Source organism: Phodopus roborovskii, unplaced genomic scaffold (genome assembly GCF_943737965.1).
Source record: "Phodopus roborovskii unplaced genomic scaffold, PHOROB, whole genome shotgun sequence".
NCBI lineage: Eukaryota > Metazoa > Chordata > Mammalia > Rodentia > Cricetidae > Phodopus > Phodopus roborovskii.
In genome coordinates this window covers 51,881,512-51,899,244 of record NW_026126480.1, presented here as the reverse complement: position 1 = coordinate 51,899,244, position 17,733 = coordinate 51,881,512, and the positions used below count along the sequence as shown (strand labels likewise).

General features: G+C 50.3%; 1 protein-coding gene across 10 annotated transcripts in view; it reads left to right on the top strand.

The window, feature by feature from the left end:
- Ano1 (anoctamin 1) overlaps positions 1-17,733 on the top strand; it is a 166,598-nt gene that overhangs the window by 1,520 nt on the left and 147,345 nt on the right. For 4 of the 10 annotated variants that reach the window (XM_051193493.1, XM_051193490.1, XM_051193489.1 and 1 more), the window contains exon 1: positions 10,909-11,058. The exons of 1 other annotated variant lie outside the window; for it this stretch is intronic. In XM_051193493.1, the coding sequence (XP_051049450.1) occupies positions 10,926-11,058 (133 nt within the window). In that variant the 5' untranslated portion in view covers positions 10,909-10,925. Of the gene's footprint in view, positions 1-10,889; positions 11,059-17,733 lie in introns of those variants that run through there. 5 more of the 10 variants (XM_051193497.1, XM_051193496.1, XM_051193495.1 and 2 more) reach the window with 2 other exon arrangements.

The window sequence follows — 17,733 nt, the reverse complement described above, 5'->3', positions numbered from 1 at the left end:
GAGAGGTGGAGGTTTAAATCCGAGGCAGACTTTCTTCCCATGAGATGCACAGGGAATGAGTGATATTCCTATGCCAACAGCAGAACCTATGCTTAGCCCCGACTCAGACGTCTGCTGGTAACACAGGCCTGTGTGTGACTCAGGGTCTTCCCGTGGAAGATCTCTCCCGGGCCATGCATGGGAGTCCACATCCTTCAGCCCACTCTCCATGGTCATGGAACTCTAGGTCCCATTTGTGTCTCTAAAGAGAACAGTTAGATACCTGTCAGTCGTGGAAGGTCCAGGGATTCTCTTCCAAGGCCATAGGAGTGAACTCCAGCCTGGGAAGGTCACAGGGTCTGATCTGAGATAGGGCAGCAGAGGATGCTGGGAATCTACAGACTCATCTCCTCTTTGGTAGAGTGAGCACTGTGTTCTGCCACAACAGGGCCCCTTGGGGACACCCGCAGCCTGGCACCAAGTAGAGAGAAAAGGCTCATGCAGGAATCAAGCTGTAAAATGCCAGGTTGGGCACTTGGGAGGGACAGAGAGGCAGCGTGGGACTTGGATGAGCTGTGCCACTGCTCAGCATGTGTGTGGTGTGTGGTGAGCTCAAGGATCCCCATATCTAGAGATCATACATGTGCGGGCAGTGCAGGTGACCAGGGATGAAGAAGGGGACCTTGAAGGAGATGTCCACCACCCATGGCTATGTGTGCCCTAGCCCCATGCCGACTGCCAGCTTCCATGGGGAGGCTCAGGGCATGCATCCCATGGTTTTGTCACTCATGAGCTGTTGGAAAGGCCTAATGGCCCTGGTGCCAGGCTTGGGGCATCCAGCCTGATGTTACAGAGGTCTGCAGAGTTCTGAAAGCTAGGAAAAGTCACATTGCTTCCATCTTTCAGGGATCCAGGGAAGGTCATGCTGACTCAGCAGCAAGTCTCTCAGAGGTTAGCTCTGAGAAGTCATAGAGATCAGGAGTCTTCTAGCATCAGACCAGGCATCCATCTTATGGCCCAAGATGGTTGTCTGAAGGCAAGACATTGAATTTGTATCCCATCCATCAGGAGGTTGAAGGGCAAGTAGAGGCTCCTTTCTATCTGGGAGCCACCCACATCCAATTTGTCCTGACTTGCTTTTGGAGTGTTGTGTGTTATGCTGTCTCATGCACACTAGGCAGGCACTTTCTGCTGATGGCAACTCAGCTTGTGTGACATCACTCATTCCCTAGGACCCAAGAACAAGTCAGGCCACAAGCAGCTGCAAGGGGAGCCAAGATAGGCTGTTTGATCGAGATAGCTGCCTGGGGTTCTTAGTATGAAAAAGGACACAATCTGAGAGCTGTAGGTTTGCACGCAGGCCCAGGATAGAAGTCTAGGCTGTATGTTCTCCCCTGATCTTTAGTTTCCCCATTTATGAAATGGGTTGGCTGATTACCATGGCATCTGAGTCCATTCTACTAAGCCCTTAGCTGTCCCACGCATCCTTCCTCATGGAATTGTCTAAGTGAATGAATGAGGCAGGGCCAAATGTTGTGACTGTGTATCCCAGGGGCTGGGGAATCCTGTCCATCACAGACAGGATCTGTGTGTTTGTTGAGTGACTGACTGCTAGATAAGCTGAATGAAAGTGGACTACTTGACTCTCAAAAACAAACAAAAACAAAACCCAAAAACCAAAAATACAAAATCCAACTTTTTCCTCTGCCATTTCCCTTTCTTTCACCTCCTTCTTCAATTCTTTTAAGATCCCTAACTGGCTTTTGTCCCGGATCCCAGATATGGGTTACAGGAGAGGTGCCATGTGGGTGCCCTGCAGCCCATGCTGACCCCCAGTCCAGCCTAGCTGGCTGTGGCTGACTTCCAATCCTCGGATATGGAGACTGATTCAGCTCTGAGACCCTCCACAGGCAGGAGGATGGCTTCAAGTATGATTATCAGCTGTCATTAGATGGCAAGTTCCAGGCCAGCCTCAGCTATTGAGTGAGGCTATGGCCCTGTGGAAGAGTTGCAGCCGTACCTCTGGGATGTGTCTGGAAAAGCTGTTGTCACCTGGGGTGTCTGGGCTTCTCCAGGGCACATGGGTCATTTAGGTACCACTCACCCCACCAGGTTCCTCTGGAGTGGCCAGCATCCATTGTGCCCTCCTGTCTGCCTCCCTCCCTGCTCCACTGGCTCGTTCCTGCCATGTGCACTCACTCCAGGCAGAACCTGGGAAGCTCTGGGATGTGGGATCCATGGGACGTGGGATGGGTCATCTTCCTGGAACTGTGAACTTTTAAAATTTGCTGTCATCTGGATGTTTGGCTGCTGAGTCTTGCATCTTGATAAGAGCTTCCGGGTAAATACATCTTATCCAGTGTTGGTGCCTGAGGCTTGAGTCACCAGGGAGGAGCAGAGTCCTCCCTGGGATGGCATTCCAGAGGACAGGAGTGGATTTAAGAAGAGCAGCCCTCAGGGCTTTTGCACACCTCTCATTTCTGCGGGCTGAGACCCCAGATCCCCACCCAGAGCCCTTCTGGACCTGCCTGACCCTTGTCCCCAGTGTTGTCTTCTGCCCTTTTGTCTCTTCATTTCTCTCTAGACTCCTCTTGTCATTTGTTTATTCTTTCTCTCCCTCTGAAAAACATGCAGTGACCTTTTTCTATTTTGTTCTGGGGACAGGACACAGAGCCTGGGACATCTCTGAGCCCCCACCCCCATTCTGTGCTCTCGTCTGTGGAGTCTACACTTTGCTTTGATTCCAGCTGGGTCAGCATGGGTGGAAGGGACTTGATTTAAAGCCTCCTGCAAAACAGAACAACATGGGAGCTTGGGAAGAAAGAGGCAGAACAAAGTTCTGGAAGGAAGATGCCCCCGTGTCCTCAGGGGGCTGTGAGCCCAGCACTGGGAAATGAGACAGGAAAAATTGTTGTGAGTTCCAGGCCAGCCTGGGCTACAGAGTGAGACTGTTTCCAAAACCAAAACCAAAACAAAGAGAGAAAAGAAAGACACAAAAGAAAAGGACTTGACCCCAGCTATGAACAAGCCCCGGCCTTCCACTGGCCCTGGTCACGGTCCTCTGTGGCACCCTTGGCGTGGGTGCTATCGTGGATGTCCATTTTCCACATGAGGAAACTGAGGCTGGGAAAAAGAAACACCTGGTTCAGGATGTCAGAATTAGTCAGAAGCCCACCTGGGTGCTTTTAATGCTGACACTTGACAAAGGGACCACCCTGACATGGAGACTAACTCCTCAGGGCCCCTCAGATTGTTCTTAAGCCTCTCCACACTCAGTATGAGGAGCCAGCTACTCTGTAGCTCATAGTGTATAAAACAAAAGATCCTGTGGCTCAGCTGGGAAGATTAAAGATGCTAGCTCAAGGGCAGGCTCTGTCCAGTCCAGGATCCCTGGAGGCCAATGACAGAAACAAGTGGGAGGAAGGGATAAAGGCCTGGGGAAGCCAGGGACAAGGGACAAGCCTGTGAGCCAAGGGACAAGAGTCCCACACACTGCTGTAGGCCTCCCTGCAGGTCACAATTGTCACTAGTCAGCACAACTTAACTTGTCTTAATGGTCCAATTTGGCAGCTCCCCAGGCAACCAGTTGGCCACACCTGAGTCATGTGATCATACCAGTTGCCAGAGAGACAGAATAGTGGGCTCCCTTCCACCTCCTGGAGTGGGTTCCATGAAGAGAATGTGGGATGGGGATTAAGAACTAGACAAAAGACCCTTTCCTGCAGGGGACCACTGGGAACCACAGGCTCTTGCAAGATTGCTGTTGACTTCACAGACTGACCACAGCCCCTGCAATGACCTGAGCTATTTCTAGTATAGACCCTTAGAGTGATAGGGTCCCAAAGCCACCCCCCCATTTTATAGAAGAAAATAGAAAGTAATGTCTCCACACCCCCTTTTCTTGAAATGTCTGGGGACAATGGTTCTGGGACCCACACTCTTTTGGATGAGTTCCCCTGCTGTGGGGACTGAAGCCACCACCCTGTATCCAGGGAGGGCTTGTGCTGGATGGTGGAACTTGAATTCTCTGGACGTTTGTCACAAGCCATTTGCTCTGTCAGGGAGGAGGCTGAGGGGAAACAGGGACCTGTCCTTTGTTTGTAAGGCTTGGATTTATGTCCACATGATGCTAGGATAGAATGCCTACATGCTAGGCTCCGAAGGAGATATCTCAGTGATTAAGAACCCTGGCTGCTCTTACAGAAAATCTGGGTTCAGTTCCCAGCACCCACATTGCAGCTCACAAATATCTGTAACTCCATTTCCAGGGGATCTGACACCCTCTTCTGGTCTTCATGAATGCTGCACACATGTATTGTACACACATACATGCAGACATATACTCATATACATAAAACAGAAAAAAATCTCCAAAAAATTTTAAAACATGACCCTTTGCTGGGCAGACCATGTCCCCATCCAGCACTGCTAGCACTTCAGCACCTGACTGTATCGGGGTAAAATGGGGTCCTGAATGTCCCCAAGCCACACAATGGGTCCTTTAACATGAAGAGGGATCAGGACAGACACAGGGTTCAGGGAGAAAACACCATCTGTGACACAAGGAGAGTGGGCTTGTGAGGGGCCAGCCCTGTAGCACCTCCGGGACAGGGAATGGTGGATGTCTGCTATTGAAGGCCCCCTCTGTGACACTGCCCATGGTGACTGAAGCTGATTCTCATGGCCTGTAAGTCATAGGAAGGCAGCTGTTGTATCACTAGGTCACCTGCGCCTGGTCAGCATTAAGTCCCTTAAGATCTGTATCACATTATCTGTCTCCAGGAGATGGTCTCAGGCTGAGAATCCTGCTCCTGTCACTCATGGCAGTACTAGGTGGTTCCCTGGGGGTTCCCCAGCAGTCCTTGGTGGTCTCAAGTAGTCCTTGGTGGTCCCCAGCCGTCCCTGTGGGTCCCCAGAAGTTCCTGTGGGTTTCTAGCAGTCCCTGGGGGTCCCTGCATCACCCAGCAGTCTCTACTTTTTTATTTCCCTGAACACAGAGGATGCATCTTTTGGATCAGGTAGGCAGCACTCAACTGGCCAAGACTTTATCACAACCCCAGGTCAAAGTTAAGGCTTAATAAATGTTAACAGAGCCCAATGTGTCACCCAACAGGTCAAAGCCCCCAGCACAGAAAGTATCTGAGGAGTTCTGAGGGCCCAAGAGAGGCTGAGAGGAAGTTTGTTGTCAATCCTGGAGTCATTCCAACATCCACCACCAGGGACCCAAGAAGCAGCAAACTGCTTGCTCCAGCTACCAGCTGCCCCTCTAGACCAGGCTTCATAGTGGTGGCACAGAGGTCCTCCCACAGCCAACTCCTACCAACTGTCCAGCCCTGGGCCTGAGCACCCAGCCCTCTACTGCTCCAGTGAGAGATGGCCATGAGCTGACAGGCCCACACAAGGACTTGGGGATACCAGTGTACCCTTTAAGGTGGAAAGAGCCATACAACCCAGTCAGGGCAGCCGATGCCAGTGCGTTCCCACCCTTGCACAGATAGCCTTGAGGTATGAATGTAGGCCGAAACCTGGTCCATTCTCCAAGTGATTTCTGAGGTCATGTGCCTATCTCAACCCCTGTTAGGGTGGCCTAGGGACACAGACTCACTCTCTGCTTCTGAAGGACAAAGGAGCCCTCTCCCCCATGTGGCTGTTCCCAGAGATATGGTGGGTGGTGTGTCCACTTAGATCCCTTCAGAGACACCTGAGGAACAGTTCCATCATCCCCTTCAGCCTCCCTCCTCCCCTGGGAAGCTGACCCGCCCCATCTCGGGTTCCCTCCTCCTTTGGGAAGCTGACCTAGCCCTAGAAAGTAGGGCTTTGTGAATAGTGGCCCCCAGAGCCCTGTCATTTGCAAGTGGTGGCTGAGAGGGACTAGGAAGATGTTCCAAAGGGACATACAAGGAGGAGTCTGCCACCAGCTTTTGGAAGAGGAGGTTGAGATGCTGGGTCTGTGTGTCCCTGAGGGCAGCCTGACCCCAGGAACCAACACAGTCCAAACCCACATTAAAGGAGGGCGAGGTGGCACTTGGGACAGAGTGGTTCCTACCAAGAACTCAGTGACTTTGAGCTTTGCCTTTTGTTCTTGGAAGGGGTATCTCAGGCCACCCCAAGGGCCATCTTCCAGAGGCCACTTCTTGGATCAGATGACTATGGGACTATTTCCATTGGCCAAGTGCACCCCAAGGTCCCGTTGGGAACAGTAGATTCACAGATTGCAGCCCCTCTACTGTCTTCTTTTAAACATTAGGAGCTCACTTTTCTGCCTAGAGGCATTTCCCACCAGCTCTCAAAGGGACCCTTGGTTCATGGCATAGCCCTGTGGTCTTTGGGGACTCTCTGTCCATGCCCCCAATCTGCTGTTGGAGATTTGCCTGTGTAACTGTACTGAGCTTTCCATCAGTGGTATTTGCCCTTTGCAAAGGCAGCCTGTTTTCTTTGATGGTATATCGAGCACAAATATTTGCCTCATTAATTTGTGTTCATTTAACTCCAAAAACTCAAGTGGAGTGGGCAGCCTCTAAGGTTGAAAACTAGGCAACACCTGGACATGGTGGACTGCTCTTCACCCTGTGCCCTTGACTGGCCCTGTCACTGTGAATAAACAAACTAAAGGTTAAGGGCAGGACAGTGTACCCAGGTGTAGTGAAGGACAGGACAGTACTTTGCCCTATTGTTTCTAGAACCTTCTTCTCACTACTCCTAGCAGTGTGTGTTTCCCCCCAAATATCAGGAAGAAATGGTACAAGGTCATACATTGCCACAGAAAGAGTGCTGAAATTGAGCAGAACTTTCTAGAATAGTTGGGCCTGGGATTGGATCCAAGGCCTCCACTTACTTGCTGTGTGGGTCCTGGCATGTTCTTCTTCCTCTCTACATATCATGTTCCAAAGCGGTACACAGAAACACTCATTTTGATGTCACGTGGCTGGGACCGAGGGTAAAAATCATACAGTGGGCTTGAGACTGGCTGTGTTGTCTGGCTGGGCTTCTGAACCTCAGGGGAGCCTCCTAGCCTTTTCTCTGTAGAGTCAAGGTTGTCCGGAGCTCACTAGGAAGGGCTGAAAAATCCAGGCACCATGATCCCAGCATCCAGGAGGCAGAGGCATGTGGATCTCTGTGAGTTTAAGGCCATCTTGCTCTACAAAGTGAGTTACAGGACAGACAGGGCTGTTACACATAGAAATTCTTTTTTGAAAAACAAAACAACCTGTCAGGCATGGTGGTGCACACTTTAATCCCAGCACTTAAGAGGCAGAGGCAAGAGACTCTCTGTGAGTTCAAGGCCAGCCTGGTCTACATAGTAAGCTCCAGGACAGCCAGGGTTATATAGAAAAAAAAAAAATCAGACAAAAGAGCCAGAGAGATTATTTTGTGGATGTGCCTGTAGGTATGTTTCTAAGTGGTATGGGTAAGAGTAGAAGGCAGAGGACAACTTGCAGAAGTTGGTTCTTTCCTCCTGCCATATGGGTCTGGGGATCAAATTTAGTTCATCAATTTGGCAGAAAGAATCTTTACCCACTAAGCCATCTCACTGGCCTTGTTTGTGTCTTTTGACGCAGGGTCCTATGTCATAAGGTTGACTCTGAAATTGGTCTGGCTGAGGATGACATTTAACTCTTGATTTTCTTGCCTCTATTTCCCAAGCGCTGGGATTATGGCTATGCACCCAGACATTGTTGGCTGCCCCCTCCCATGCACCCTCCTCTGAGTGTCAGTCTTCCAGCCAATGATGGCTTTGACCTATACACCCCAGGTGCCCACAGAGCCAAGCTCTCCCCAAATGATGGGCAATGAGTGTATTAATGACAACGACCCTGAGTGTGTTCTGAGGATGAGTGACAGCAGGGCAGGAGGGATAAGATGCATTGGTGCCCCTTGGTTTACCTAAAGGTTCAGAAGAGGTTGCTGAGAGTCTGGAGAAGCATGGAAAAAGGTGGAGCTATGCCCATTTCTTATTCCCTTTGAAGCAGAAAATCCATTTTCATATAGCAAATAGCACCTTTAATGGCCCAGACACCTCTTAAATAGTCCATTGGGAAGTTTATACTAGGAGTGAAACATGTTTGAAATAGCCTTTTGTCCCACTGACTAGGTCCAGATGGGTCACAAGCACAGCATGGATGATGGTTTTACTTCCCAAACTCAGATTATGAGTGAGCCCTGAACTCTTAGATCCACATCTGGTTGCCTTCAGCAAGCTGTCTTAGGTCTTGGAACAATATGCTTGGCTCTCAGTTCCCAACTGAAGTCTCTAATGGCAGATAATGATATGAGAGTCTCATCACAGACTCAGGGGGCGCAGAGGGATCTGAGGGGACACTTGTCAAGTGGGGCATTTTCTCATTCTTGCAACCATCACCCAATCCTGCCAGCTCCAGCCTCCGACATACACCTGGGCTTGGCCTTGTGGTTACATGTCACCCTGAGTGTGACTGTGGGTCCAGAGTTGCTACAGGCCCTGATATACCTCTCTGGAGGGTTGAGCTGGTCCCAGCTGCATCCAGGGCATCACCGGCAAAGTCTATTTTAAGCTGAGCCAGACCCACGGGCTGTGCTCTGGCCCCAGCCTTATGGAGCACTGCCTTCTCCCTCCCTTGCCACCTCACCAAAAAGGGAAACCATTTTCCATAATGACACACTGGGCTGTCTGATTACTGTATTCCATAATGATGGCTGTGTGTTCCAATGACAGGCACGTCACCTCCCTGTTCAGTCTGCTCACCCTGCTTGCTGTTGGTATAAATACCTCCCCCAACATACATAGGCTGGGGAGGCCCTTGCTTCCGAGGGTCCCCACCCCAGGCCTCCTTGGGAGGTGGGGGGCATTCCTCTTTGGGGCCACTCTATCTGTGAGGACCACATGGGCAGCCACGCCTTTGCCTAGCCTGGGATGGCTCCCATATGACTTAATTGGCTAGAATAGCAGTTGAGAGCAACCTTTTTAAAAAGGGCATGGCTTCAGGTGTTTGCTGTTCTGTCTTTCTAACATCTGGGGTCAGGGGTGGTGATCAGGGCAGTTTTGCACTCAAAACTCAGAGATTTGCTTGAACATGACTTAAGTTGGAGGCAAGATAATGAAAAGGAAGGAAGAAAGAAAGAAAGAAACTTGGCTTCCATCTGAATGAATCAACCTCTATTAATGACTCCTTAGCATACTTCTGATAATAATACGCTTAAAAAATGTGTATTTTAAAACCTGGCTCAGTAGACAATAGCCAGCCCCGGCCCCCAAAGGTAAACAACGAAGAAGTAAAAATAGTCCCAGCAAGTGTTTACATTTTTGTCCCCCTGAGTCTTTTTGGTTTACAGTTCATCATTTCAAGGATAAGAATTCTAGAATTTTCTGCGTATTTATACAACGGAGCTATTGCTGTGCCCCACGTTAGTGCTCAGAACCTTCCAAGAAAAACCAGTTTTATCTTGACTCCCACACACTGGTCAGATAGAACATGACTGACTGTGGAAGACCTGGGACGGTCCCTGGCTCCAAGTGGCCTCCTCAGGCAGATATCAGGTTCAGGATTCGCCCATGGTGGGAGGGAGGGCTTCTTAAGGTTCCCAGGGAGAGGAAAAAGTTTCAGCTAGCACCAAACATCTCAGGCCACACTCAGAAGAACTGAGGCAAGGTCAGAGCAACCAGGCTCCCTCGGTTGGGAGTGTTTTTCTGTGGTTCACCCAGTACAGCGCTTTCCACTTAGAGCAGAACACATGGGGACCAAGCCCCTAGCTGGGAGCCCTTTCCCCGTGAATGCAGCGAGGGCCACATAGTGTGTATAGGATCTGTCTCCATGAGGGTCCAGCCAAAGCACTCACGGAGAGTTGCCACCTCTGTTGTCCGAGGGGCCCCTGGGGGTTCCAAGAAAGGTAAAATGACTTTTCAAAAGTTGAGACTGGCCACCCATCCACCTGCCTTCCACTTCCCAACACTCAGCCAGCAGATTAACGTTTTGTTTAAGGCCCTTCTGTCCCACAATTTATGATAGTTATTTAGAAATGTCACACAGAAGGCACCTCCGCTGAATCGGGGGGGGGGCTCAGAGTGCCCATCCCACAGCCTCCGAGAGTGCAGGGTCTCTGGCTTGCTGCCAGTCGCTGCCACTGCAGGACCCTGGACCAGTGGCTCAGAGCCCTAGGCTAAATGTTTCAGTTAACAAGACTCCCCAACAAGTTTCCTTCCATCCTGGGTTGTTTTCAACTATCCAGAGTCTTAAGTTCTGCACAGGTGGAGAGGAATCTACCTTAAAAAGTATCCTAAAACTCCCTGGATTTTGTTCAGAGGGTGGTGGCTCACATCTATAATCCCAACACTTGAGAGAGAACAGGAGGATTGCAGCCAGTTTGAGGCCAGCCACAGCAGCATAGCATCTCTCCCTCCCTCCCTCCCTCCCTCCCCTCTCTCTCTCTTGCTCTCTCTCTCTCTCTCTCCATATAAAATAAGAATCAAATAGGGAGTGTAGTGAGTACCCCTCCCTTTAATCCCAGCACTGGGGAGACAGAAGCAGGTGGATCTCTGTGAGTTCCAGGGCAGCCAGGGCTGTAAAGTGAGACCCTGTCTAAAAATAAAATAAAACAACCCCCCCCACCCCGGGTTCTGCTTGTTAGCCTTCTCATCTCATTCCACAAATTGACAGAGTGGTCGCCTAGGGTCCTGCGGGTTAGGGGCGGGGCTGGGCCACCCTGCGAGCCTCCCCCTGTTCAAGGCTGCACGAGTAGAACCGCTGTGGGGCCAGGCTGGAGTTGGGGGCACCTCCCATGCAGTGCGGGGAGGGAGACGGGGCGGGGCGAGGCGCAGCTGCAGGTGACCCCGTGACCCCCGGGGCGGGGAGGGGGACCCCAGGACCAAAGAGCCGGGGGCGGAGCAGTACGGTGCAGGCGGCTGGGCTCAGCGCTCCTCCCGCCTCTGCCGGTTCCTCTGCTGGACCCAGGGTGTCTGGAGCAAACACATCATGCAGGACACGCAGGACAGCGACATCGGCCTGGAGGGCTTGTCCCGCGGGGGCGCAGCTGCGGACCGTGAGTGCCAGCGGGGACCGGAAACAATCGCTCACGAGGCACAGGGCGCAGGAACCCTCAATTCAGGTGGTAGGACCTTTTCCGAGCTGCCCGGGAGGAGAGGGAAAGGATTTGGGTGGAGGTTGCAGGGGACACTGATGGACAGACAGACAGATGTGGTCAGTTGTTGCGCGGGGGCTCGTTGTGGTGCCCTTACGGAAGCTCCAGTCTCTGGAGGGACCTTGTTTGTCCCCTAAGAGGGACCTTGCCTGTCCCCTGGAGAGACCCTGCCTGTCCCCTGGAGGGCCCTGGGCCACCGGGCTGCGGACTCCCTCGGGAGCATCCCCAGCCTGCTGCATCTACCGCTCCTGGCAGATGTGAGTCTTCAGATGTTTTTACAGGCACTATTAATACTCTTAATATTTCCGCGCTGTTGTGGAGATTTATTTGGGAAGTAAAGTAACTCCAATGACTCGAAGTCATAACGGAAACTGCTCGCAGAGCAGGGAGACAGATGAGGCTTCGGGAAGCCAGGCTGGGAGGGGAAGTCCTAGCCAATAAGTCACTAACGTGGATATTTTTATATGCATAATTTTCAAATAAATGACCCAGGAGCTGTTTCCTGTGTGTTTTCCTCTCAGTTCAGAGGTTATTAAATAAACGTGGAGTGGGATGGTGAGAGAATGTGCACTTGACCACACAGTTTAGTTTGTCAGGGTGCTGTCCTGTCATCAAGCTACTTTGTGGTCTTCCTCTCTCTGTCTTCACTTAAACCCCCACGAAGCAACTTATCCTGACATGTGCTCTGTAAAACGGCCCAATTTGCTTCTTTAGCATCAAATTAAGGGGGGGCACCAATATCAGGGCAAGAGCCAGGGCTTCTGCCAAGGGTGTACTGGGTGGTCAGACCATTCTGTCCCTGCTCCAGTTCATATTTCTGTTCTTTTTGCAGCCAGTCTGAAACACCAGCCCTGGGCTGGTTCTGGGTGAGCATCTAACTGGGTTCTGGGCACTGGAAGGGGAATTGTGGGTGTCAATAGATGGCAGCTAGGTGCAGCAGGGCCATCTCCCACTGCAGAGACTGGGAAAACTGAGGCCTCACAGAATACATGGTGGCACCATCTGGGTGCAGCTGTTGTGAGGTTCCCTTACTCCAACTCAGGCAGTATGAAGCCATGAAGCCAATACCTGCTAATCACCTGGGCTCTAGTTTCTACCCAGACTTAGGCTAGGTGGTTCTTAGGTGTGGGCACCCACGTTTTCCTCTGTGGCAGGTCGGATGGAACAGATCCTAGGTGGGTATGGGTGAGCGAGTCCCTCTGGTCTATGCCCCTGCATCAACTTTTATTCCCTGCAACTTTTATTCTGGCTGTCTGCTGAGCAGGCTCTTGTTCTTCTACCACCCTGGGCATCACTAGAGCCAGAAGCAAACCAGCCTTAATGTCTAGGTTTACACAGGTGCTTGGCCCCACCCCACAGGCATGCAGAAGTGCTGGGCATGTATGAGAGTGGGAACAGCTTGGAGTAGAATTAGAGACCCGAAGCTGGTAGCATTTGCCTAGAACTGTAGGACAGAAAGAAACACAGAAATCAAGGTTGTTCTGTCCCAATTTGAGCCTCTGATGGGGACACTCTTGTGCGGTGCAGTTGTGGAGGACAAGGTGAGCGGGAATGGAGACCACAGAGCCAACCTCTGCTCTGAACTCCCCCTTTGCTGTTGGACCCACTCTGTACCTCCTCCTCAAAGCCTAGAGTGTTGTGAGGGTGGGCTTGAGCCTGTCACCTGCCTCTTGTCCCTGGCTCTGTTCCCAGTGTGAGTGAGGACTGTCATCCTGGCCATCTCATTGCCGTTCTTCTGAGGGAGGTGAGGGTAAATGCATGCCATGCAGGGTGAATGTGGAGTCAGCTGCAGATGGGACTCCTGGGTTTGAGGACCTGACAAAGACGGTATGGGAAGAGAGTGAGGAGGGATGGAGCAGGGGGATCCAGAGGCCTAGGGTGTGTGTGTGTGTGTGTGTGTGTGTGTGTGTGTGTGTGTGTGTGTGTGTGTGTAGTGGCTCTACATTCAGGGCTGGGCTGCTGCAGAGTGAGAGTAATAAGGATTGAACTTGAAAGGGACAGAAGACAAAGGGAGAGTAAGGCAGACTCTTTGATTTAGTTTGTTTTTGTCAAATGGAGATAAACTATATAAGATTTTCATAATGGTCACATGTTACTCACTGACATCAAACCCCGCCATGTCAAGTGACTGCCACCCATCTGTCATCACTCCTATACTCTGTCCTATAAACATAGGCTGTGTTTCTTCCCAGGCCCTGGTAACAGTGATTCCCCCACCAGCCTCTGTGAACCTGTGTAGAGTGCCACCAATGGTGTCAATGACACTGGTGACCGTCATTGTGCATCACTGACTGTATGTGTTCTCAAGGTAGCTCTGTCTCTCAGCATGCCTCCCTGTTTCTTTTGTTGATGGCAGAGTAATACTCCATTAGTGCAAATGGCTGAGAGGTGAAAATATACCAGGTGTAATGCCATGACTCCAGATGACTCCGCCGGAGAGCCAGCCTCAGTTCTTTTGTGTAACTACCTGAGTGAAGTTGCTGAATCAGTTAGTTTTTCCGTCTGTAACATTAACAGTTATTATTATTGGACTGAGTGATGGCTCAGTGGTTGAGTTCAAGTGCTGCTCTTGTAGAAGACAAAAGTTCAGTTCTCACATTCACATCTGACAGCTTCCAACCACCTGTAACTCTAGCTCTCAAGACCACCACAGGTACCCACACTCATGTGTGCACACCCCACACGGACACACAGACACAGAGCTAAAAATAATGAGATGAATCCTTTAAAACTTTATCATTATTGTTGTAGAGGTTATGTATTATGGTGTGTGTGTGTGTACATGTCATATCACATGTGTGAAAGACAGAGGACAGTTTTCTCCTTGACGTGTGGATGCTGGGGCTTGATCTCAGGTTGCCAGTCTTGTGTGGCAAGGCCCTTTCCCAATGAGCCATCTCACTGGCCCTCTTTGTTTTCTATAGCTGCTTCCTCACTTCATACTAGCATGGCACAAAGGTACCAACATCCCTAACAACACATGGTGTTTATATAATTTTATTTGTTTTGAGATGAGGTCTCACTGTATAGTCTTGGCTGTCCAGGAACTTACTATGGAGACCAGACTGGCCTCAAACTCTGTGTCACCATGCCTGGCTTATAATTTTTTTTTTAAGATGGAGACTCATGCACCTCGGATTAGCCTCAAAATCCTTATCTAGCCAAAGATGACCCTGGACTTTCAATCCTTCTGCCTCTACCTCTTGAGTTCCAGGATTACAGCCATGTGCCTCTCTTCTGGCTTATCTTTGCTTTATTCTTTTAAAGTACAGCCATCCTGACAGATGTGGTGTGATCTATCACTGGGGTCTCACTTTGAGCTTGCCTGGTGGCTGGCTGCCTTGACTATCATTGGGTTTATCTGCCAACCATCAGTCTTCTATGGAAGATGCCCCCTAAAAGACAGTGGGGGGTCAGGCCTATTTGTAAGCGTTTGTCTTCTTGTTGAGCTGTATATTTTCTAGAGCCTGGATAGCAACCCTTATCAATTGTGTGGTTTGAAAATATTTATAGGTTATCTCTTCACTTTCCCCACAGTGCCCTGCGATACATAGAAATCAATTTTCATGGTGTTCAGGTAAACACCTCTCCCTCTCAGCTGGGGTCCTCAGTGTCAACTCTAAGAACCTATTGCTGATCTCAAGGTCATGAAGACTCATCGCCGTCCTAAGAGTTTTGTGGTTGTTGTTATATTTAGATCATTGATCCAGGTTGACTTAATGTTTATATATGGGACATGGAAAGGGTTTGGTGTCATCTTTCCCGTGTGAATATCCAGTCATCGAGGCACTGTCTTTCAGAAGGACCACCGTTTGGAGGTTTGCTTTTGAGCATATTGTTACTAACAGTTAACAGTCACCAAAGCTGAGACTCAGCCACTGCTGAGCATGTGTTGTTTATTAGCCTGAGTATTAGGTGCTGTTTGGACACCTCCTGGGAGGCCAGAGACAATGGAAGTGTGGCTGGCCTGCTTGATTGTAGCCTACACTCTGCCCTTTGCAGCTGAACCTGGTTACAGATAGCACCCTGAGAATTGCTATCCCCCGAATCTTCAGGTGACCACCAATGTGGGCAGATGCCCTGTGGATGTGACCACATGATAGGTTTCTCCACCATACTGTAGTGAAGTTGAGGAAACTGTCTTCCAGCTCTGCAGATGGATGTAAAATTTCATTATCATCAAACAGACACAATGGAGTATGGGGTAGCTACCTTCTCAGGAGTAGGACATGGGATAGCAAACATGTCAGGAGCAGAGTGTGGGGTAACAAACTTCTGCTCTCCATGTTTATACCATGATTTACATAGTGCCAAGGCTGAGTCTACCCCACAGATCAGTGCCCCTTGTCCCCAGCTACTGTATGGGGGCTGGATAAAATCAACCTCTATCCCCTTTAGACCATGTTGCAAATTGGCCCTTAGTTATTTCTTTTCACTACATTGGCATCTCTGGCTAGATTTGAGCCACTCAGTGGCTGAACCTGTGTCTCACTCATTTTTCTACTGCTAGCACAGGGCCTGGCCATGCATGTCAGGGCTAAATGAAAATCAGATGTATGTATCTATATGTTTTTATGCATGTATGTATGTATGTATATATGTATGCATGTATGTAGAGATGAATAGGTAAATGAATAGTTTGTAGGAGAATGGCTAGCTGGATCAAAGCTGGCTGGTTCACTGGCTGGATAATGTATGGATGTACAGGTAACAGATGGTTGGATAGTGAGTAGATAAATAAGTAGATATATGGATAATGGGTACATGGATAAATGATGAGTGAGTAGTAAGAGAATAGATAGGTGGATGGGTGGGTAAATGGATAATGAAAGGATGGATAATGAGTGGATGGATGGATGGAGGATGGATAATGGGTAGGTGGATGAGTGTGTGAGGGATGATGCATGGATGGGAAGATGGATAATGACAGGTTAGTAGATGAATGATGGGTGAATGAATGATAGATGATTGATAGATGGACAGGTGGATGGGTGGGTGGTGTCTGACAGCTTGGCTGGTGCATTTTGTCCCTCTCTTTCTGCCTTGCTCATGTTAGATCCTTTCAACATCCACTTGTCAAGTTCTTAATCTAAGGTGGGAATTGAGGCACACAGAAAGCAAGAAATGTGCTCCAATTCACGCAACTAAGTTGCCTACAGACGCTCTGGGGAGGCCCTGCCTATCCTGATACATGGGGGCTTTGACACAGAGAGGGGAGGGCTGGGGTGAGGGAAGCCTGGAACTCAGCTTGGGCCCCAGACCTAGGGTCTGCAGCTTTTGGGGAGAAGAGTTTTCTTTGATTATCTGGCTGCTACAGAGAGCCACACCCAGAAGGCAGGGTTCGCCATGGCCTCCCATCTCTCCCTGAGTCGAACACCCAGCATTGTTCCTCATTCCACCTCCATCCAGGCCGTGGCCTTTGGTGCCAGGCACACGTGAGAGTTTCATGCTGTGTAATGAATCGCTAAACGCCTTTCCAGCCTTCAGAGATCCATTTGATGGTGGTCACGTGGCTATTAGGCAGACAAATTACTAGTTTTGTGTGTTTGTCAGTGGGTGGGCTGGGGTGGGTGTACGTGCCCAGGAGCTGGTTCACCAGTGTTGCCCTTTTTCCTGTATCGGCTTATGGGGACACTCTCTCCCTCCAAGCTTTTACCCATGGTTCCAGTGGATTCAGGGCTTCCAATGTATGGCCCAGCCATGAGCTCCCACGCACCAGGACCCCACCCCAGCGGGCCAACAGCTGTGTCTTTATCTGCAGCACACTCTGCTAGTCTCTGGGCATGGTGTGCAAACACGGTCTCCACACCTGACTTTAATCCCTTCCCTTTCCACACCTGGGAACGGATTCTGCACATACATCCCCTGTGGTTCCTAGTGAGTTTTACACTTGTTCAGTACAGAAGGCTCTGAAGGCAATGGAGTTATTTATCTATGGTTGGCGTGGCCTTCTAAGAACACATGACACAGGTCACTTGCTTCCTGGATGGTGAAGTTGGGTGGGGACAGGTACAAGACAGGGCCCATGCTGTGTGGCTCCCCCTTTGCAGACTTAATTCAGTAACTCTAGCCTGAGCCCAGAGGAGCCGTTGCCCTCCACACAGGGTGATCTTCAGGCTTTTCCTGAGGCAGCTCATGAAGGGGTGGGTGGCTGGCTTCTCCCTCCATGGTTCATCCCCTCCCCCACTTTCAGCCAGGTTCCCTTCCACATACCCTTCAGCCCTGCCTGCTACATGTTCTTGTCCATGGCAGCTATTACTTGACCCCACCTGCCTTATCACTTCAGCAGGGACAGGAGGGAAGATGTCAAACAAAAGCAAGATGGCTCCACCTCTGACCTGTTCATGGGTCCTTGGGCCTCCTTTAGCCTGTTGTGCAGATGGACACTCTTGTCTCCATTCACTGCCTTCTCCCAGCTCCTACCTTCAGAAATGGCCCCATCATATCCTGCCCTTCATTGGGTCTCCATACATCAGCCCCCTGCCAGTAGCTCCTCATCCTGCTGTGTGGCCCATCCCCTCTCAAGCCCTCTCTGATGCAAAGTGGCCACTGTCCTCAGCATCATTCTCTTCTCCCACAATCACAGATACAGCTGCCCTATGTCATTCTTGTGAGCATTGGGCTCACATGACTATCCCCTGC